Source organism: Haliotis asinina, chromosome 8, assembly GCF_037392515.1.
Source record: "Haliotis asinina isolate JCU_RB_2024 chromosome 8, JCU_Hal_asi_v2, whole genome shotgun sequence".
Classification (NCBI taxonomy): domain Eukaryota; kingdom Metazoa; phylum Mollusca; class Gastropoda; order Lepetellida; family Haliotidae; genus Haliotis; species Haliotis asinina.
Window position 1 is genome coordinate 47,046,208 of NC_090287.1, and position 24,179 is coordinate 47,070,386.

Sequence of the window (24,179 nt, forward strand, 5' to 3'; positions counted from 1 at the left end):
TATTTGTCAATAACTGGTGACCCACCAGTTAGTCCCCACAATCCTCAGCGGGGTGGCCTGACTTTGGTTCAGGTGACTATAACCATCTTCTTTCAAAGTTGTAGGTGGCACTGTCATGTCCAGAATCGTTCCTCACAACTTATTTTCCATAGAGAACAAGAAAACCCCTTCACTGTAAACACAAAATGAAAAGGTTTTTATCTGGTATGTAGTAGCTCAGCACCACACCTGACAAATACATTTTATACCACATGAAGTGGGTTTGATCCATGCTCATATGCATAAATTGCATAAATATACAGGCATGAATTATTTCATATGATGCATTCATTGAAGTATTTGAATGGTACATATGTAACTTGTTTTACCTGCATGGTTACCTGGAGAATTTTATCATCATTAACTTGATGTTGATATAACACATCAAACAATAACATATCTGACCTTGTTTGCAACAACATGTATATTCTAATATATGTATAATATATGAGTTATAGTTACACTATTGCGCCATACTGTTATAGGACGTGTACAAGGTATATCAGTACACTGAGCGAAGACATTTTGTAATATTAAGGAAATATACATAATGTGAACGAAATGACCGCACTTGAACTTAAACACTCGACACTGAGGACGTCAGTCCGACGAATGGCGTGGAATACCCCGACACAAGTGTTCGGAATAGCCTGACGTCATTGTTCAGAACAGCCCGAAGTCACTGTTCGGCAGAGCCGACAAGAGTGCAAAAACTGACAATTAGATCGAGTGAGGTATTTGGCGGAAACAGGTTTACTAAGAGGAATTATCTTGTCTTCACGCCTGTATATGATGCATATTGAATAGTTCATTGTGTGTGTTAATTATTGTTATATGGGATGAAACAGGGTAGGAATTAGGCGGAATGTGCTGTTAGCTGTTCGGTAATACACAACACCGCTCTCCCAGAAAATAGTCTAAAAATACTTGTGGTAAAATCTGGCTTTCTGTTTTGTCGAAGCTTTCCTGCTTTTGTCTATTTAATTAGCATGACAATTTGTCAAGACATACAACTGTACTGTATTGTACATGTCAAGACACACAGATCTACTGTATTGTACGTGTCAAGACATACAGGTCTACTGTATTGTACATGTCAAGATATACAACTGTACTGTATTGTACATGTCAAGATATACAGATCTGCTGTATTGTACATGTCAAGACATACAGGTCTGCCGTATTGTACATGTCAAGACATAGAGGTCTGCTGTATTGTACATGTCAAGATATACAACTGTACTGTATTGTACATGTCAAGATATACAGATCTGCTGTATTGTACATGTCAAGACATACAGGTCTGCTGTATTGTACATGTCAAGACATACAGGTCTGCTGTATTGTACATGTCAAGACGTACAGGTCTACAGTTTTGTACATGTCAAGACATACAGTTGTACTGTATTGTACATGTCAAGACATACAGTTGTACTGTATTGTACATGTCAAGACATACAGGTGAATTTTTAAAATTGCCTTAATTAATTTTATGAACATTCTCTTGTTCTTACAACCCTTCAGTGGATCAGTCTGGATCCGTGGTTTCAGCCTCTTTTAACTGCCAAGTCTGAACACACACAAACTCCATCTGTTGGTGTAGGCAGTCACTGTAAGCTCATGTAAAACATGTTTAACATTCTGGTTCACCACGAGACTCGTAATTGTCTCCTTTCTCATTTTTGTCATCAGAAGGTGCTGACATCCGCTCATAGAGAAATCCTTTTCTCTTTGATGTATTATATTTTGGGACGTGAACACAACTTTGTAATATAAAAGAAGCTAGCAAAACAATGTTCCACCTGTGAGGATGAGAATTTTGCAGCTGTGTGACCTTGTACAGGTCAGCACCAACATTCTGACAGATGCCCTTTTGTCCACTCCTTACTCATTTATCAAGGAATAAGTCTGGCCATATCAAGCTTGTGTAATAGTGATGTGTGATTATTCCGCTCTTGCATCTAGACATTGTACAGAGTGTTCCAAGTGGGAATGTCCTTACTTTTGTATGTAACCAGACTTGGGGGAAAACATGATTTACAGGTCTAAGCTTTATCACTGCATTTTAATTATCATGAAGATGATACAAAGTGTAAGAATGGATACCAGAATCATCTGAACACAATGGCGGGTCATTTGGAAATAGCACTGATGACCCTTGAGGCTCAAAATGTGTTCTAAAGCGATTGAAACAAACAATCAAACTTTGTTTGCTGACCGACTTGGTAATAAAGACTAGGGGAAGAAGTTACTTTCTCTCCTCTTCTCAACTGTTTTGAAGCACACATCTCAACACCAAATGGTAGCACTGAGAGCGTTCATCTTACCACTTTGTCACATCCCATGGATAAACTTCAAAAGAGGTTCAGTCAACTTCCTTTATCATGTCAGGATATCTCTTGTACTCCTCCAACCTCAGAGACTGCTACTGACTGATGATGAGCCATGAAGATCTGGGTCAGAATTGATCTTCAGTAACCCATGCTTGTGAGAAGACTGAGAGTCAACTAACTGGATCAGGCTCACTGACTTGGTTGACACATGTCATGGTATCCCAATTGCGTAGATCAATGCTCACCATATAGCTGGAAAATTTGCTGAGTGTGGCTTAAAACCTCTCTCTCACTCGCTCACTCACTCACTCACTCACTCACCTCCCTTGATGTCCGAACTTCTTCCTCGTTCCTGCTCAGAGCTTCATGTGTGAGCTGGGTATACTTTGAGCAGAGGAAACCTGGCAAGGAGTTCCTTTTGGTCTCAGGTTACATTTCTTTGCAAAGAACCAGTTGCCAGGACAATCAGATAATGTTCACCATTCCACTACTGTCTTCTATCCTCAGGCCTAAAGATCTTTTACTCTGTGAAGTGACGATATATATTGCTGACTTGCAAGACTCCCAAACATATCTTCTTCCCAGTTTCTAAAGTGGCAACACTATTGCCTTCTGGATGTGTTCAGAGATCCTGAAGGCTTACACTTTTGTGGGTATAGCTCCTTTATATGCTTCAAACCCTCACAAGATGAGAGGCAAAGTCTGGAATAATGACATCCAGCTGATGTGCACCCTATCTTAACATATTCATGAGATGACCTGGCCATTTACCAATAGGTGCTCTTAAGTGCACAGACACTAGGGGATGTAACAGTTCAGAAAGAGTCTGTACACAAAGTACAAAGGTTTTTTATACCCAGTCACAGGTGGGCTTAATCCCAGAACCTTAAGCCCACTGGATCATTATCCTGGCACCTTAAACAGGTCACCCACCACACCCTATACAGTTGAGTGTCTCGTGGTCAGCCAGAGCAAGACTCATGCTTTGCGTGACTACAGCAATAGAGGAAGCTTGGATGTGTTCTGGAGAAGGGTTACAAGAGGCTGAAAACATTGTTACATGTCATTTCCAGGGTTGTGAGAAAAAGCAAAGGTGCATAATGTGAGATGGAATTAATGTAGAAATATACAATTTATAGTTGCAGTTTTCAGTGTTGTAGTTGTGATGGCATACAGTTTTACTGTTCCACTGTTGTAGATGTGAGAGCTGTGTGGACATGTTGTTCATCAAGGGGTCAGGTGCATGTCCAGAATGTGGAACTGCTCTTAGGAGGAACAACTTTCGCCTACAAATCTTTGAGGACTCCAATGTGGAGAAAGAGCTTGACATCAGAAAGAAAATACTTAGAGAGTGAGAAACATTTTAATACATTACAACAAAGTTTGTTTAGAATAAATGTGTAAAATACATGACTGTACAAAGAAGAAAAGGTTATTATATGGCAAATCAAACATGTTATAAATGCGGGGTTTAAATTTTTAACTTAAATTTTTATTTTTCCTTATCCTGATTCATGCTAATTGCTTATCTCCTCTTCCTCGGCGAAGGTAGTGGAACACCTGAAAATCCCTTGAAGTTCCCTTCTAAAAGAAGCAGACGTAAAATACACTCACGTAAAATACCCATGTGTAGCCTCCCCTTTCCCGTGCTCCCAGCCATGTGACCGGCTATGCTTGTCACTATGTATGTATGGCCCGACGTGTGCGGCTGGAGGCACCTGAAGGTCCCAATAATCTTTCTTTGTTTTGGTCTTTAAACTAAATTCTGCTCGTATATGGTTTTTGGATATGTATATGCATTATACATTATCAAATTTGTCATAATTATGTCAATATTAAGCATGTATTTCTTCGCTTGAGACTTAGTCCCAATTCATGCAATCGTGTCTACTATGTAGATTGCGGCTGTCGGCAGTTGATCCTCATTTAATTTGCCCGATGTGCAAACCCATATATTCTTCTAAGAATCATTGTAAATTTTGTATAGAATTGTCTGATTCAGAATTTACTCTTTATACACGGTCTGTTTACAAACGTGCTAGGGACAAGCAACGGTGGCTTGCATTAGTCATGTCTAAAACAAGTGATTTAAGTTTGGGTAATTTGTTAACCACATCTGCTGAGATTCATTCCAGTGAAATGTATGGCGTTTTTCTGGGGCTATGTCTGGGGTCCGGTGTGTCGTCCCCTGTATCTCAGAAGAGATCTTCCTCAGAAACAGGATCGTCTCAACCGAAGAAGTCTAGGTCATCAAAGATGAAATCATCCTCTTTGAAATCCTCACAGAAATCGTTTGGTGAAGAAATTGTCCCTCTACATGAATGAATTATACACGACGAGGTAGATATCAACCAACACAGTCATCGGATCACATCATCTAGATCTACCCCGACAACATCTTCTACTCCTCTCAACCCAGAGGAAAATTGCCAGACAACGCAGAATCTTCAGACAACACAGACTTCATCAACAGTAGATATAGATCAACCGTTGCTACAAACTTTGCAGCATTTTGACCCAGGAGCCTTCATACAGCAGTATGATGAATCTCATGGAGTGACGTTTAGAAGAGGAGAGACGAGTGCACTCGTCATCATCGATGACTACAGCTCGGCATGAGCACTCATCTAGAACAGCACTCATGCTGGAAGATGAAGAGGATGTGTATGCACACACCTGAGGAAGATCGTCATCAGCGTCCCCCTCTTCATGTCGCAGTCGAGAGAGAACCAACCACGCCAAGTGAGTGCACTCATGGGAGTGAGGATTTGCGTTGGTGTAGGTGCGCTCACGCTTGCATGGGTGCACTTGCGCCGGTGAGAATTCTCACTTGCGTGAGTGCACTCGCAAGTTCACTGATCAACGCAGAAGGTCTTCGTCACTCTCCCCTATTCATCGAAGGCGCTGTCAACAATCATCACCCCCCTTAGCCATGGACTCTTATAGGAGAGATCCATCAAGTCAGCAACTAATTTTCAACAACAGCATGTACCGTCGTTCAACACGTGTTGCTTCCCTCTACATCATATGGAGCCAGTCGTCTGAGCACCGGACGTGGATGAAGCTTATAAAATCATCACTCCAGCCCGCAATAAATCTTAGAAGGTAGATGGCTAGAGGCTTGCACAGCTTGGCACCACTACGAGACGTACTTTCTTTGGACTGGCTCGCTGAAGAGCATCTACGAAACTCTCATTGCAAAGTTCAGTTATCTGGATAATGAGGAGGAAAGGATGATCCTGTCAGCGTTGGTAACTCAGAAGAAGGATCAGCAATTTATGGCCGATCACTTAGCGTCTACTACGGCAGGATTGAATTTACTTCGTCGACAAGATCTCCTATCTAGAGTGTCATAGGGTGAGAACTTTACCAAACCTTTGTATCAAGTTCCATGGTCAGCACCTACTCTTTTCGATGGGAAGATTGCAGAGGTAGCTAGGACGGTTGCTCAAGACTCCAGAGAAGTTATGATGATCAAGTCTATCGACACTCTGACGTCAGTACTTAAGCAGACTAATCAACGTTACACCCTTAAGTCCAAGTTCTCCAGGGTTCAAAGAGCAAGAGATAAAATGTTCAATATGCATAAAGAGAGGACATCTTCTTTTCATCGCTCCCATGGAGGAAACAAGCGCCCCCAGACATCCAGCAGTACGTCTAGGGGTGGGAGAAGAGGGCATTATTGAAGATCAGGTTCATAACGACTGGAGTCTTCCACCCCCAGGCGTTCCTGTACAACCATCTTCAACTGTACTGGGAAAACTGGAGAATCCTCAAAGACGACTATGTCATGAAAATTCTGAAAGAGGGCTACAAGATCTCACTGAGAATTATTCCACCTCTGGCTGTTTACATGGGTAACCAAGCCCATAGTCAAATATCTACACCTGAGGGGGTTACACAGTGCCTTTCATCTGGATGACGGCATACAAGCGCATCAAGAGAAAAGTACTCAAACTACAGTTAGATTTCACAATCAGGCTACTAACACAAATGTGGTGGTTAGTAAACCACATGAAGTCGGAGTTAGAACCTCAACGAGATCTCAATTTCCTCGGGATTCGTTTCATCACAACATCGAATCAGATTGTCGTCCCAGAGGACCGGTGGGTCAAGATTCAAGACATGATAAATCAAGCTCTACTCTCTCCGCTGACACTTCGACAATGGCAGTGTCTATTGGGTCTCCTCACGTCAGCACAAGACATGACCAGAAGAGGAAGACTACAATGACGCCCATTACAACATTTCTTGAATCTTCATCTCAACAACAGAGATCAGATTCCACTCCCAGACAACCTGAAGCCGGTTTTACTTTGGTGGACTCACCGATCGAACATTTGCGCAGGGACTTATATGATAGAGCAAGCATTCAACAACCATCTCTATGTAGATGCATCGATGCAAGGATCTGGAGCCCATCTAGACAACAAAGTAGCAGCAGGGATGTGGACCAAAGGAGAGCAATCTCTTCATATCAACCAGTTGGAGATGAAAGTGGTCATTCATGCAGTCCATCACTGGGTGACAATGTTGAAAGACAAACTACTGATGATACACACAGACAACTCAACAGTGGCCTTATACATAAACAAATAGGGGTCAATGACCATCTCTTCTACTACTGACATTTCAACTCTTCGATCTAGTCAACAGTGTGAATCTCCAAATAAAAGCGTATCACATACCTGGAGTCTGCAACATTATGTCAGATGCTTTGTCTCATCCTCTTCGTCCATCACCAACAGAGTGGATGTTGCATCGGGAGGCGTTTCAACTAATCAGCCAGACATTCAGATCGCCGCAAATAGACTTATTTGCAACAAGGTTTAACAAACAGACAACAACGTTTGTATCCCAAGTACCGGATCTGTTAGCCTGGACAACAGACACCCTCAGCATCCCATGGGAAGGACTAAACGCATTCGCTTTTCACCCTCCAGTGCTGCTACCAAAAGTCATCGAAAAATATAAAACAGACCAAGAGGCTACAACTGACTTTGGTTGCGCCTTATTGGCCAACGAGAAATTGGTTTCCAACACTTATAGAAGAGTTAGGACAACCAGTACTACAACTACCAGATTGGGAAAATCTTCTCGTTCACCCACACACGAAACAGATGCATGGAAATCCATATGTGTTCCGACTTCACCTGTGGAGCATATTAAAAACTGTTTAAAACAGAGGATACTCAGCGAGAGCAGCTAAATCAGTAACTTTAGCTTTACGGAAATCTACTCACACCCTTTATGATGACAAATGGAAGCAGTTTGAGACATACGCCAGGAAGAAAGGTTTCATGGGGATGAAGGCTGCATATCCACAGATAGCAGAATATCTCTGTCACCTACGACAGTCCAGAGGTCTGAAAGGCTCCACATTATCTACATATTTGGCAGCTCTTAGCTCAGTCGTCACCATGGAAACAGGAACCAAGTTGACTAAAGTACCTGTGTTACTTGCCTTACTACACTCTTTCAAATTGGAAGATCAACAACGTAGATTTAGAGCTCCAACATGGGATCTAAACATCGTACTTCAACATCTCACAAGTGACCAGACCTCAATCAAACTGCTAACTCAGAACACTCTGTTTTTAGTTGCCTTGGCTACAGCTGGACGAATATCAGAAATTTGTGCTCTAGACTTTAACTGCATAAGTTTTGATGCAAATAGTCAACAGACAGCCCATCTGGGTTTACAATGGGATTTTATTGCGAAAAATCAATTGCCAGGTCAACCGGATAGGCAATTTCACATACCGGCATTATCTTCAATATTAGGACCACAGGATACTCAAGATTTATCACTATGTCCAGTGAGAGCCTTGAAGATATACATCGCACGTACTAAGTCTAGAAGGCAACGGTTCAAGCGTCTGTTTATCCCTATATCCACTGAGACACCTATGGAAGCATCCCGCAACACAATCTCAGTGTGGATCAGAGCTGTTATATTGTTGACCCACACAAAGTTAGAGCTGCTGTTGGAAGTCAAACACGGTGTTTGCCAACCATTACCTACGAGACATAGCCACGGAGGACGTCTCTGGCATTCATCAGTTTGGGCCACTTGTTGTGGCTCAGCAACTAACAGTTCACCGAAGACATTGAGTTCACTAACCCATTTTATCAAGTGACTTGTGGACGCCAGACGCTCTGCGGAGTATAATGGTGGAAAGTCCATGCACGCATCTTAAACCGAATAGCATGAGTGATTAGGACCCTGTACTTGTAATGTAAATACTTGTACATGAAGAAGGGTCGCAACTAGCCTTGATTTCAATGTCTTGACATTGAGTTGCATCAGAAACAGCAGGATGCTAGTTACTTTCGATGTCACACATCCCAGTCAACGAAATCTTTGACTGAAGACAAACTCAGCTGGATGTGATCCCCCCCCAGAATATTAGTAGAACATGACCATATTATCGCCATTACAAGTTCCCGTTGGGGGTGGTGGAAATTATTGGATGTAAGTTTTGACAGCCAGCAGAATCCAGCGTGGCCTGACCCACCACTGTTTCTGTCAGATTCTGTAAGCAATTAGCATGAGTCAGGATAAGGAAAAATATGTAATTTTCTGAATAAAATTGATATTTTATACTTATCCTGACTCATGACAAAAGCCCTCCCAGCCGCCCCGCACAGGAACGCTGAATTCCTATATTTGTGTGTCGGGCGATATACAAGGAGAGAGTGACAAGCATGGCCAGTCACGTGTCCGGGAGTGCAGGAAAGGGGAGGCTACACGTGGGTGAGTGTATTTTACGTCCACTTCTTTTAGAAGAGAACTTCAAGGGATTTTTAGGTGTTCCACTACCTTCGCCGGGGAAGAGGAGATAAGCAATTAGCATGAGTCAGGATAAGTATGAAATATCAATTTTATTCAGAAAATTACATTAAATGGTTAACATCGTACTGGCAGGGTTTGAATATGTTTAAGGTGCCTACACGGAACACTTGGAAATCATACTAATTTAGTACCTTATCTGGTAATGTACATGATGTCAAAGGTACATTTTCTGTAAAACCAAAGGTAAACCGTAGAAAAATGAAGTGTTGTGACTTTGTGATGATTTCCTTTACCATCCATATTCATTTTATAGGTTTATAATGGTTTTCACGGGCACCTATTTCAGTTGATTGACCTGTGCTGCAATGTCATTTTATTAGTAGAGTGGAACACTGAATGTTCCTAGACAAACTGTTCTACCAATATATATTTCATTCTTATTCTAATATTCTTTTTAGAGCACTTAAATTTCAATGGGTAGGCCAAGGCATTTTAACACAGGAGGTTTCCTCATTCACACTCATATTACTTGTTTGTCATCCCCTCTTCCTGAGACAATTTCATGTTCCCCAAGAACTTGATAAAACATCCCACCTAAATTTCTCCCCTCTAATGAGCATACATACAGGCCACTACTTGACCAGCCCGTACCTCATCACTCTCCCCATTTTCATCCAGCAGAATGGTTTAGGAAATGGTCTGTTATGTTAATCCAAGCCATCCTGTCAAAGTTATGAACTTTTTTTCAGAATGTTTGGTTTGAATTATCTTGATTAAGCTTTGGTTCATTATATCTACTAGGTAGATGTTAGTGACTAATTTGTGAATTAATTTGTGAATGACATAATTACATCCCATATCTTCTTCATATTCAGTTTATTAACAACAGACTTGTACACTGCCACAGACTTGTACACTGCCACAGACTTGTACACTGCCACAATCTTGTACACTGCCACAGACTTGTACACTGCCACAGACTTGTTCACTGCCACAGTCTGGTCTTGTGCACAGCCACAGTCTTGTCTTGTGCACAACCACAGACTTGTGCTCTGCCACAGTCTTGTCTTGTGCACAGCCTCAGACTTTCAAGCAGTCACACACCTGCAGTCATCTTGCAAGATAGAATTCTTTCCGGTTAGACATATTAGCGAACATTATGTAGATATACTACATCAACAACACCATCATCAAGGGTTTGATGCATTCCACACCCATGATGTCAGCGGAGGGCAGTTCTTCGAACCATTTGTCAACAGCACCAAAACTTGAGGGTTTTGGGGGTATGAGAATAAAGAACCGTTTAGTTAGTGAAGGTTCAGTGCATGACGAAAATTCATGAAGATCATCAGCTTCTGGTATTGATTGCTGGTATAATTTCATACTGATACATATTGTATCAGAGGTGAAAACATGGACATGTTGCCATACTACCCTTAGAGCCGACTTTAAAACCTGTCCTATATCACTTTATGCACTCTTTATATTGTTCTTTTGAGCCTGGAATGGAAATTACCTGAAACAAAGTTTTCAATCCTTGGTATCACCACACTTGCATACACCCTAGCTCAGTCTCTTCTCGTTGGTAGTCACTGTAGGCTCATGGAAAACTTACTCTGGTAGATCAAGCGACTCCCAGCTTACATGATGTCTTTCTTATTGCCCACAGGTGCAATCTGTATGTCTCATACAGATTCTATTTTCTATTATATCTCTTGAGTACCTTAAAATGGTGGGATTTTGTTTCATTTTAAGAAGAAACGGAGATATGAGAAACTGTTGAAAGAATAAGAAAGACGCTTAGAAAGTGTATTAAAATTCTAAAAGAATGATAACGATTTACTGAGGAGGATGGGTTCATACATACAAGGTAGTTTGTGCTAGATGTAACAGACACTTCACTCATCCATCTTGCATTGATTATATCAGAATCTGGGGAATAGAGGCTACAATGTCTGTAATTGCCTTGACACTTGAAGGAAAGTCAGCTCTCAAAGTATGATGGACAGAGATTAGGCATCAGACAACCCATTCTCTGACTAAACATGGCATCAAACCACCCATTCTCTGACTAAACATGGCATCAAACCACCCATTCTCTGACTAAACATGGCATCAAACCACCCATTCTCTGACTAAACATGGCATCAAACCACCCATTCTCTGACTATACATGGCATCAAACCACCCATTCCCTGACTATACATGGCATCAAACCACCCATTCTCTGACTATACATCACATCAAACAACCCATTCTATGCCTATATTTGGCATCAAACAACCCATGCTCTGACATTGCATCAAACAATCAAATCCCTGACTGTACTTGTCATCAAACAACCCATTCGATAGCTATAGTTGGCATCAGACTCACACTTTTTCTCTGTTTATACTTAGTTTCAACAAGAAAGAAGAAGACTTCAGCTCCTTGAGGGATTATAATGACTATCTGGAGATGATTGAAACAATAGGTAAACCCTTGTTTTAACACTGTGTTTTGACTAGTAATTCAGATATCACTTCTTTTTTCTAAATGTACATGCGATTCCTTATGGATATAGTATTGCTTTTCATTTTACCAAGAAGCATGTGTATGCAACTAAGACTTTTGATAGAAAAGTATAATACTTTATGGATAACAACTTCTTTATTTCTATGATGCTAGAATAGAAATAAAGAAGCTGTTATCCATAAAGTATACTTTTCTATTATCCATCGACTTCTAATTTTTTACTTACCTTACCATAGGTCTATAGCATATTACCTCAAGCTTCGCTTAGTGGGAGATCTGACAGAGTTAAATTGCTATTCAATCTTGAATGGCTACCTCGCAATCGACGACTGTCATGATACGAAAGTACCTGCCTCTCCCCACAGGGGACTCCACAAGAACTTCACTTTTACTTCAAGTGTCGTCTCTAGACGTGTTTGGGTTGCTATCTTTTTTTCAGCTAATAAAGTTTGACTTACTACGCTTTGTGTCGGTTATAATGTATAAATTTGTTATTGTACACTTGTCAGCCAGCTCGTACAAGACATGGTAGTGTGTCTCCTTTTTTCGGCAGCTGGATTGGTTTTATTTATCAGCAGATTGGTTTCTGTTGATATTTTTTCTTCCGTATCTAAGCTTTGTGTTCTATTTTTTTTCACTTAGTGCTGTATCTAGTGTAAAGTTTGCTGTCCCTTCCGGCGAGGCAGCCATTTCACTTGTCTATTGCAAGCATGCTGCTGCACAGGTGAGTGGAGCAGTCCATTACATGGTAAGGGGTATTTTTTCTTTTATCCTCATTGTCATGTTTTTATTTTCGGTTTATTACAGTAGTTGTGCATGACATGTCACTGGTGCATGGTGTGCAAAGGCCTGAAGTCCGGCAAGGATCCTCACCCTTGGTGACCCGTGAAGGTCCCGGGGTAGAATAGGCCTTCAGCAACCCATGCTTGCCATAAAAAGCGACTATGCTTGTCGTAAGAGACGACTAACGGGATCGGGTGGTCAGACTCGCTGACTTGGTTGACACTTGTCATCGGTTCCCAATTGTGCAGATCGATGCTCATGTTGTTGGTCACTGGATTGTCTGGTCCAGACTCGATTATTTAGAGACCGCCACCATATAGCTGGAATATTGTTGAGTGCGGCGTAAAACTAATCTAACTCACTCACTCACTCACTCACTCACTCACTCACTCACTCACTCACTCACTCACTCATCCTTGGTGTCCGCATTGTGCTGAAGTGTCGTGCACCCTTCATCAGTGCTGTGCAGCGTGTACAGGGTTATTGAGTGCAGAGTTTAAGGCTTTTTTGGCAGTGGTCAGGAAGAGGAAGACTCAAAAGCTGCGGAAGATGTCCCATTCCCCTGCGTCCTCTTCATTATCCAGATTATCTGTACCCTGTACATCGAAGTTGCAGACAGCACTGGAGGTGCCTGGGGCAGCATCTGATACTTCTGCAAGGGCGGAGCCGACGCTGGTGCAGACTCTGACGATATTACCGATGTCGATGCCTATATCGATGCCTATGCCGATACCGATGCTGATGCCTAGCACCCAGACTGGAGGTTGGGTGGATTAGCCGAGGCCAGACACCCTAGCGCACCCAGAGGTGCAACAGATACTTTGAGCGTTACTTGTATCTACCCCGTTGATGACATCTCAGACACAGACGGCGCCTCCAACTAGGACTCCTCCGTTGGTCCTGGACTTTACAGAAGCGATGCCGAGAGAGTAGCGCATCTGGTTACCGGCGCTAGGGCCTGTGGGCGCATCTCAAGCAACAGATATGCCAGGCTTGGAGAGATCGGCGCCAGGGTTGGGAGCGCCGAGTGGCGCCACTACAGTCACCAGCGGAAGAGTGAGAGCAGGGCAAGCGGGTGTCAGAAGCTTTTCGTCCAGCGTATGTCCTCGCCAGCAATCTTTGTCCAGATCTCCAGATTGTCGGGGTAGATCCCTCCACCGTACAAGAAGGAGGAAACGGTCACAATCCCGGTCAGTGTCACCTCCTCGAGTTAGATAGTCAGTGCACAGAAAGCAGGTGCCGGAGCGCAAATCGGGCATAACCTGGAATCATGATGAAGAGCAGTACTTTTCCCCCGTCTATGAGGAAGACCCCGCCCATGTGGAGTAGGAGGAAAGTTTGTACCTGCTGCTTTCTGCGATGTACAATTGGATAGCTGACAGGTTCCCAGATTGCCCTTCTCCGTCGTCAGGTGCAGACAGCGCCAGGGCTATCAGAGTGGACCCGGAACTGATGGTCCCTGCAACATCCTATGCTGGCCGACGCCATATCCTCCCCGAATGAAGACTTTGCCAAGCTGTCGTTGAATTCCAAGATAAGGGTGCCCAAGTCGAAGAAGCAGGATTATAAGGTGCACAGTCTCAACTTTGCAGACTGTGGGGCGGTGTAAGATGAGGACATTGGGAGATTGTCTTCCACCTCCACATATAAGGTACAGGACTCCAGGATGCAAGTCATTTACACAGAGCTGTGCATCCTTAAGCCAGTCTCGGCGCTAGCATCAGCAACAGCAACAGCATCAGCGGTGGCTGTGTATTTGACGGAAGCTAACGAGTCCCGGTTGGAGCATTTGTCATCGTTATACCTTTGGCAGGGTGCTTCATGACCTGTTGGGGCATGTCCATACAGCTTTAGCGGTGATGACGGTGGTGTACAGGATGGGTTTTTAGATGCTTGTTCATGGCAGGAAGAATTCAAGTGGCGTCTCATAAGAACTCCCTTTTCAGAGGCCCTCTTCGGAAATGCTATCCCAGAAGTTTACAAGGAGCATGTGGAGTTAAGTAACACTGAGGTTTCATTGTCAGCATTTGAGGCCCTATCTTCTGCCTTTCATGACAGAGCGAGTACACGCGGGAGGGGGAAGAAGCGCTAAATCCCGAGGAGGGAATCTGTTACATCCGCCTTTACCAGAGGTCACGGCCAGGGCAACGTGGCAGACGATCGTCGCAAGCCATCTGACACAACCAGGGACGCCCCCACCACCCCTAGCAGAGGGAAGGGGAAGTGCCCCTCTTCAAGACGTTGAGGGTGTCACCTGTCATGACTGGGACCTCCCACCCCCCGCCATTCCAGTTTTCCCTACACCTGTAGGCAGGAGACTGGGCATCTTTTGGAGGAACTGGTCCATCCTTGAAGATCCTTACATTACCAGAATCCTAAAGAAGGGCTACAAGCTACTGGTCATACAACCTCCACTGTTGACATCCTAGCTGGCTTAACACGCAGAGGGCACCTGATGTTACGACCGTTACAGAGGTAGCTCCTCCCGTACATTCAGACATACGATGTTATGATGTGGCTGTTGCTTCCGGTACATCTGCATGAATACCTGCGGTGGTGGACAATCGAGTTTAACCTCTGCGACAAAGTTTGTTTGACCAAGCTTGTGCAAGACCATGAACTATTTGTCAGTGTGTCACTCCAGGCTTGGGGTGCGCACCTAAATGATCAGACAACCTCGGGGCTCTTGTCCGACTTGGAAGCAGGATGGCACATCAACAATCTCGAGCTGGAAGCTGTGATTCTGTGTAAGCCACTGGGCGCTGCTGCTACACCGCTCCAACCTACTGATTGTTTCAGACGATGCGACTGTCATATGGCTGATTTTGAGACAAGGGACAACCAGGTCCAAGTCCCTGCTGGATCAGATGTTCCGGCTAGCCAGCATTCTAAATGCCCACAACACTGAGGCCAGAGCTCATCATATCCCATGTTACATAAACGTCCTAGCCAATGCACTCTACCGACCAGGGAAGCCGTCCCCAACTGAGTGGATGCTTCACCCGCAGATATTTCGGCTCATGTGTCAGGATCAACTAGTGCCCACTGATAGACCTATTTGCCACAAAATTCAACGCTCAACTTCCAGTCTATGTGTCTCCTATACCAGACCCGGCAGCTTGGGCAGTCGATGCTCAGTTGATGTTTTGGGAAGGACTGGATGCATACGCCTTCACGCCACCAGTACTAGTACCAGTGGCAAAACTCAAGCTCACAGTGAGGATCCGTCTGCTTTTGGTTGTGCCTTGGTGGCCAGCAAGGATGTGGTTCCCAGAATTGTGCTGCCTCGCAGGAAAAGATCCGTTCTGGCTTCCAGAGTGGGATCAGTTGCTGCGCCATCCCCACAGTCAGACACTGCACACGGACCCGGCACGGTTTCATCTATGCACCTGGACCATTTGCAAAGGACTTTGAGTGCCAAGTGGTACTCATCTCAAGTGGCGAAGATCATTGCACAGAGCTTCCACTCGATCACTCTATGATGACAAGTGGGCTACATTTGAGAAGTTCTGTGCCCAAAAGTTGCAGGACCCCAGTTCCTGTTAGTTTTTACGTTATTTGTGGTGCTCAAGGAAGCTCAGGGGCAGTACCACTGAGACTTACCTGTCAAGATGAAATTCAATGTTAGCTGTCAGAGGAGATAGGAAGGTCTTGAAGATCCCGTAACTGGTCGCTATGTTGAAGGCGTTCAAGCTGGAGGACCAAAAAGTTACGTTCCGACCACCTATGTGGTACCTGAACGTTTTGCTACAGTACTTGAGAGCAAGGATGTGGATCTCCTACTAAGCGAAGCTTGAGGTAATATGCTATAGACCTATGGTAAGGTAAGTATTTAAATATCTGAAATATTTAGATTTTAACAAAAATGGCAATCAAACAGATAAGACTTTTGAGTAAATATTGATTTTAGTTTATTAGTTTTAGTGGTACTGAAAGTTTTCTGTAGAAATGAGCATGTAATGTCTCTCTTTGGTGACCAGTGACAGCAGAACACAGCGTATTGAAGGAAAATGTCAGATATGTACACTATAGCACTCTCCTGGTTTTTCTCCTTCTCCTGTGAGGTTGTATATACTCTTATTGCATATACAACACAAAAATGAAGTTTAACTTAAACTTTGGTATTAATGGAAAAAGGAGCAAAACATTTTTCTGTTTAATTAGTAAAATCTACAGAGTTCTACTCCTCTGCTACCTATGTATAACTTCAGCAGCCAACATTTAAATACAGGTAGTGAAATATGGCTAAAATAATTAAAGGTTTTAATCACCCCTCTAACTCAATACCCAAAATAGTGTATCCCCCAAATACACCCTCTTAATCTTAATCTATTTCACCCCCACCCGTTGCTCTCATTCTTCTTAGATTTATCCCTGAAAAGCAAAATATATAAGTCTTCCTGCAAGACACAAGAGTTACCTAATCCTTACCAGCTACTGGAAGATTGATGACTAGTGATTTCCACCCCACGCTACTTTTTCATAGATGTCTCTGAAAAAAGACACAACCCAATACCATCTCCCAACATCTGCCCAAAATGGCAGCGGCCTAACTGAGCATGTGAGAAGTATGACACTGTCACACCTTCAAAGCCACTATGAGCATTAACTTCTACAATTAACAGCCATAAAGAAAGAAGCCCAACCCAAGTGCCTTAAACTAACTCACCCACAAAACTGTGTGTCAACCATACTACGATGGGAAAGGTTTTCTTGATGTGATATAATATAAGTCCCTAGTGTGTATGTATATCGGTTCCTAACCTGTTTGTCTACCTAGTGTCATAGTTCATAGGTCATAACTATCCTTTCCTTGCAGGAATAAAGGCAAATGCATTTACTTCGATATATTGTGGGGTACTAATGGCCTAACAATTTACTTTTTTATGAAATTTCCATCTCAGCTTTGGAGAAAATAGTGACATGCAGTTCTTCTACCTTGTCGTGGTTGACTTGAGATGTTTGTCCTGTATCACATCACTTGTTAGTGTCCCAGTGGCCAGTCTTTCAAAAGTTACATCTTTTACTTTGACATGACATGGACACACCAACATGGTACAGCATATCAATTGGCTGCAAAATCAAAACACTTGTATGTGTTGTTTCAAAATTAGTTTGCTTTCTATTCTTTTAAACCTTTCGGAAATACATATTTTTCCTCATCCTGACTCATACTTATTATGCTTATTTGCTTCTTCTATGCAAATGATAGTGGAATGATTGAATCCCTTCTGGTTCCCATTCCTGCCAAAACAGTCATATGACTTGCCGTGGTCACTCTCGCTTTCATCACCCATTTTGATAGGTGGGTGAGCACCACACCCCTGTACAGCACCATATGATTTCTATTTAGATCCTTTATCCAGATTAAGCTATGGTTTTTAGCTATATTTAGCTTTCATCGCATGTCAAACTTTTGAGAAAATTATCCATATTTTTTTACATTTATTCATCATAATGTAGTTTGTTTACATCTGATGAAATCTTGCAATGACTGCAGCTACTGGTTATCCACAGCTACTGCTTATCCACAGCTGATCTTTAATCCATGTTCTTCCAGCTAGCCTTGCAGATACAATATTAATTTGTCAGATTTGAAATGTAATCGTTATTTGTGTTACATCCATAGATGTGAGATGATTCAGGTGAGGAGGACATCTCAAGCCACTGTAATAAACTTAGAGATAATACAGGTAACTATACACCGTTAACTAGTGCTGAAATTTATAACTAAGGAGATTTGACAAGTACATTACAAGGGCGGTCGTCTTTTGCTGGTCAGCACTTGGCTGTGTCTATGAAGAGGTGTCCTACCACTGAGTCAACGCCGTGGAAGAGTGAAAGGAAGAAGTCATCTGTGGCACAGAAGAAATTGTTTTCATCTAAGACCTTGTCAAAGTCAACTTGTATCAGTAAAACAACTCATCAGAGGTCATCCCGATTCATCAGAGTCAGAAATTACCTGAGATTCTTGTTCAGAGGTTGACACTTCCAGTGGAGCATCCTGCCCTTTGGAATATTGTCAACCCTGTGGTTATTTACAAGCCCATCATCATCTATCTACATCGTCTGGGTCTGTGCAGTGCCCTCTACCTGGACAACGGGATACAGGTTCATCAAGAAGCAATAAACTCAGATAGCATTTCCAGGGAATAAGGTTCATCATAACACATATATGTATTGTGGATGCAGATAATCGTTGGGTGAAGATCCAAGCCATGATTCCACAAGCAGTCATCTCTCTGTTATTACGGCAAACATGGCAGTGTCTTGGCAGTCTACTCACCTCAGCACAGGACCTGACCGACAGAGGAAGACTGCAATTTACATCTGCTTCAGCTATTCCTGGTAAGACATAAGGAAAGCATGGACAAGATCTCTCTACCAGTCAATCACAAAAGGTATCTGTTATGGTGAAGTCACAATTTGAATGTCTGCAGAGGGACCTGTTTAGAAGACAGCGATCTTTCACACACACCTCTACACAGATGCATCACTACACAGAAAACAAAATGGCAATAGGGAAGTGGTCCAAACAAGAGCAACATCTTCACATCAACCAGTTGGAGATGAAAGCTGTGATCAGAGCCTTTCAAGACCGAGCCCACTGATCAGCCAAATGCTGACGGTTCACACGGATAACTCAACAGTGGCATTCTACATAAACCATCAGGGATTAGCAAGATCACCAAGCCTGCTTCAGCTCACATTCCTGTTGTTTAACATCGCAGACAAATTAAACATCTGGCTAAAAGCGTGTCACATGTCAGGAACCAAGATCATGCTATTAGAAGCTCTATCATGCCCACTTCATCCCTCACCCATAGAACGGATGCGTCATCGAGAGGAGTTCCAGCTCATCATAATGAAAACAGGATCTCCCCTCATAGACCTGATCACCACAAGGTTCAACAAACAACTACAGACAATCATCTTATAGTACCAGATCCGTTAGCCTGGGCAACAGACACGCTGAGCATGTCATGGGAGGGACTAAATGCATTGTCCTCTGGTTCTCCAACCTTAAGTACTGTTGAAGATCAAGCAGACCCAAGTGCTACAATTAACTTTGGTCATGGCCTAGTGGCCAGAGAGAGAGTCTGGTACCCAGATCTAATACAAGAACTTGTAAGTCCAACCCTGAAACTACCAGAGTGGCCAAACCTGCTCGTACATCCACCCACCAAGAAAGCACCCTGAAACCAGCTTATGTTCCAGCTACACATGTGGACTGTATCAAGACTTGCGTAAAGAAAAGAGGATACTCTGCCAGAGCAGTGAAAGCAGCAACCATAGCTCTACACAGATCAACTTGCAACTTGTATGACAACAAGTGGCAGGGATTTGAACAGTATGCAGTGCAGAAAGGCTTCACAGCTATGAAAGCAACTCATCCTCAAGTGGCAGAATATCTATGTCACCTTTGATATATGAAGTGATTAAAAGGTTTGACACTATCTTCAAACCTGGCAGTCATCATGGTGTGAAGACGGGCATCAAACTGACAAAAGTGCCAGAAGTACTAGTTCTACTACGCTCCTTCAAGCTGGAAGACCAGCAGAAGAAATTCAGAACAGCAGCCTGAGATCTGAACATAGTTCTACAACATCTCACTAGTGATGTCTACAAAACACTAGGGAAAACAGCATTTGAGCTACTCGCACAGAAGTCTCTGTTCCTACTCGCCCTAGCCACAGCAGCTCAGATATCAGAGATATGTGTGCTGGACTATGGACAAACTAGATTCAACATGGGAGACCATGGTGCAATACATTTAGGACTTAGATGGGGCTTCATTGCAAAGAATCAGTTACCTGCCAACTGGACAGACAGTCACACAGCCCAGCACTATCTACGATCCTTGGACCAGAGGACACCAAAGAGTTAATCTTGTGTCCTGTCAGAGCCATGAAGATATATCTTCAAAAGTCTAAAACAAGGAGAAATAAATTCAAGCAGCAGTTTGTAGCAGGGCATGGAATCATCCCACACATGACATCCTTACCTTGTCAGTTTGTTGACAGGGGGGTTAACGTCTTTGGTCATGTGGACAAGGCGTCTGACTTTGGATCGGAAAGTCCGTCGTTCGAATCCCAGCACGAGAGTCAGAAATTTTGTGGCCGCTACATATTCATTTCCTTGTCAGCATAGACGACTGTAGAAGTCTCAAGAACGACAATATCATTTGGGAAGAGAGCTGTTATACTGAGGGCCAATAAAGCAGCAGGACTAGAACCTCCATGAGTCTGAACACTGGTATCCACACTCACTCTGCATGTAAACTACTCAATATCATCAGCAATGGTGTTGGACATGGTGTTGACCAACCTCTTCCTCAAGACATATGGGCCCTGAAGACATCTCCAGCATTTGGATCACTTGTTCTTAGCACAACTAACAGTTCCACAAAGGAGCTGAGTTGGAAATCACACCCTTTATCACGTTAACCTTCACTCTGGAGAGTTTGGGTTAAGAATCCATGCACACCGTCTAGACGAGACAAGCATGTCTGATGAAGACTGTATGGGTAACGATCTTACTCGTGCGTTAAGGGGTCATGACTCATTTATAATAATGATCTATCATAATGTTTGGGTTGTTCATAGATAACTAGTAAGAAAAAGATACTAGTATATCCAAAATCGACATGAATCGACGAGATTCACTTGTCTAAGAGAAGATATGACAAGATGTGGTCCTGCGAGTTGACAGCGGAAGGTAGAAGAACAAGATGCAGGAAGTGCCTCCCAACCTCCCCACTGAATTCACTTCGAGTTTCCCAACAAACCCAGGTGCAAGTGCTTATTCAGGAGAGAGTAACAAGCATGGCAAGTCACATGACTGGGTGGGAAAAAGGTTCAAGAAGTTGTGGATGAGAGAACGTTTATGCCCTCTTCAAAGGAACTACAAGGGATTCAAGTGTTCCACTATCATTCGCATAGAAGAAGGATATAAGAATAATAAGCATGAGTCAGGATAAGTATAAGGTGTCAATTTTTCTTTAAAATTTGCATATTTCAAGAAAACTGCAGCTCAGAAAGAATGAAAATTAAGATGTTGCCTTCTTTATGTGTGTTTCTAAATCAGACATTAGATCTACTGATCTGAATGCTTTGGTAACAATTTGTTGGCTGACTTATAAGAAATTTCTTATCAGAGTTAAAAACTTGTATCTAATGATATTGTACCATGATGGTGGTAATAGAGACATATAAGTGTCTCAGTATGGCCTTGCTCGTCTTTGTCAACAGTGTTTTATTTTGCTTGGATGTCAATTATTTTGTATCTTTGTTTGGAGAGCAGTTTTCAATCTGACTAATGGTATTGATGTTGAGAGCACACGAAAGATGATAGAACAATACAGAAAGGACAACAAAGATCAGATCAAGAAAAACCTGTCAAAAATGGTAAATAGTTTGTTTTGTTTTTTTATCTTGCTGATTTCAGTAGTGACTTCAATACTTTACTGCTGTGTAATATACATCAGTACTGTACTGCAGTGTATATACATCAGTACTTTATTGAAGTGTAATATACATCAGTGTAATATACATCGATACTTTATTGAATTGTAATATACATCAGTACTTTACTGCAGTGTAATATACATCAGTACTTTATTGAAGTAATACATCAGTATTTTACTGCAGTGTAATATACATCAGTACTGTACTGCAGTGTATATACATCAGTACTTTATTGAAGTGTAATATACATCAGTTTAATATACATCGATACTTTATTGAATTGTAATATACATCAGTACTTTATTGAAGTAATACATCAGTACTTTACTGCTGTGTAATATACATCAGTACTTTACTGCAGTGTAATATACATCAGTATTTTACTGCAGTGTTATATACATCAGTATTTTACTGCAGTGTAATATGCATCAGTACTTTATTGAAGTAATACATCAGTATTTTACTGCAGTGTAATATACATCAGTACCTTACTGCAGTGTAATATACATCAGTACTTATTGCAGTGTAATATACATTATTACTTTACTGCAGTGTAATATACATCAGTATTTTACTGCAGTGTAATATACATCAGTACTTTATTGAAGTAATACATCAGTACTTACTGCAGTGTAATATACATTATTACTTTACTGCAGTGTAATATACATCGGTACTTACTGCAGTGTAATATACATTATTACTTTACTGCAGTGTAATATACATCGGTATTTTATTGCAGTGTCATATACATCAGTAATTATTGCAGTGTAATATACATCAGTACTTTATTGAAGTAATACATCAGTATTTTATTGCAGTGTAATATACATCATTACTTTACTGCAGTGTAATATACATCATTACTTTACTGCAGTGTAATATACATCGGTACTTTATTGCAGTGTAATATACATCAGTACTTATTGCAGTGTAATATACATTATTACTTTACTGCAGTGTAATATACATCAGTACTTTATTGCAGTGTAAAATACATCAGTATTTTACTGCAGTGTAATATACATCAGTACCTTACTGCAGTGTAATATACATCAGTACTTTACTGCAGTGGAATATACATTATTATTTTACTGCAGTGTAATATACAACAGTATTTTACTGCAGTGTAATATACATCAGTACTTTATTGAAGTAATACATCAGTATTTTACTGCAGTGTAATATACATCAGTACCTTACTGCAGTGTAATATACATCAGTACTTATTGCAGTGTAATATACATTATTACTTTACTGCAGTGTCATATACATCAGTATTTTACTGCAGTGTAATATACATCAGTACTTTACTGCAGTGTAATATACATCAGTACTTATTGCAGTGTAATATACATTATTACTTTACTGCAGTGTAATATACATCAGTACTTATTGCAGTGTAATATACATCAGTACTTTATTGAAGTAATACATCAGTATTTTACTGCAGTGTAATATACATCATTACTTCACTGCAGTGTCATATACATCATTACTTTACTGCAGTGTAATATACATCAGTACTTATTGCAGTGTAATATACATTATTACTTTACTGCAGTGTAATATACATCGGTACTTTATTGCAATGTAATATACATCAGTACTTATGGCAGTGTAATATACATCAGTACTTTATTGAAGTAATACATCAGTATTTTACTGCAGTGTAATATACATCAGTACTTTACTGCAGTGTAATATATATCAGTACTTATTGCAGTGTAATATACTTTATTACTTTACTGCAGTGTAATATGCATCAGTACCTTACTGCAGTGTAATATACATCAGTACTTATTGCAGTGTAATATACATTATTACTTTACTGCAGTGTAATATACATCGGTACTTTATTGCAGTGTAATATACATCAGTACTTATTGCAGTGTAATATACATTAGTACTTTATTGAAGTAATACATCAGTATTTTACTGCAGTGTAATATACATCAGTACTTATTGCAGTGTAATATACATTATTACTTTACTGCAGTGTCATATACATCAGTATTTTACTGCAGTGTAATATACATCGGTACTTTATTGAAGTAATACATGAGTATTTTACTGCAGTGTAATATACATGAGTATTTTACTGCAGTGTAATATACATTATTACTTTACTGCAGTGTAATATACATCAGTACTTTATTGCAGTGTAATATACATCAGTACTTATTGCAGTGTAATATACATTATTACTTTACTGCAGTGTAATATACAACAGTACTTTTTGCAGTG

At 41.5% G+C, this 24,179-nt stretch overlaps 1 protein-coding gene across 1 annotated transcript in view; it reads left to right on the forward strand.

Moving 5' to 3' along the window:
* LOC137294743 (CDK-activating kinase assembly factor MAT1-like) overlaps positions 1–24,179 on the forward strand; it is a 46,437-nt gene that overhangs the window by 3,382 nt on the left and 18,876 nt on the right. Inside the window, exons 2-4 of the mRNA XM_067825836.1 lie at positions 3,571–3,723; positions 11,568–11,641; positions 21,769–21,872. Of these exons, the coding sequence (XP_067681937.1) occupies positions 3,571–3,723; positions 11,568–11,641; positions 21,769–21,872 (331 nt within the window). The remainder of the gene's footprint in view (positions 1–3,570; positions 3,724–11,567; positions 11,642–21,768; positions 21,873–24,179) is intronic.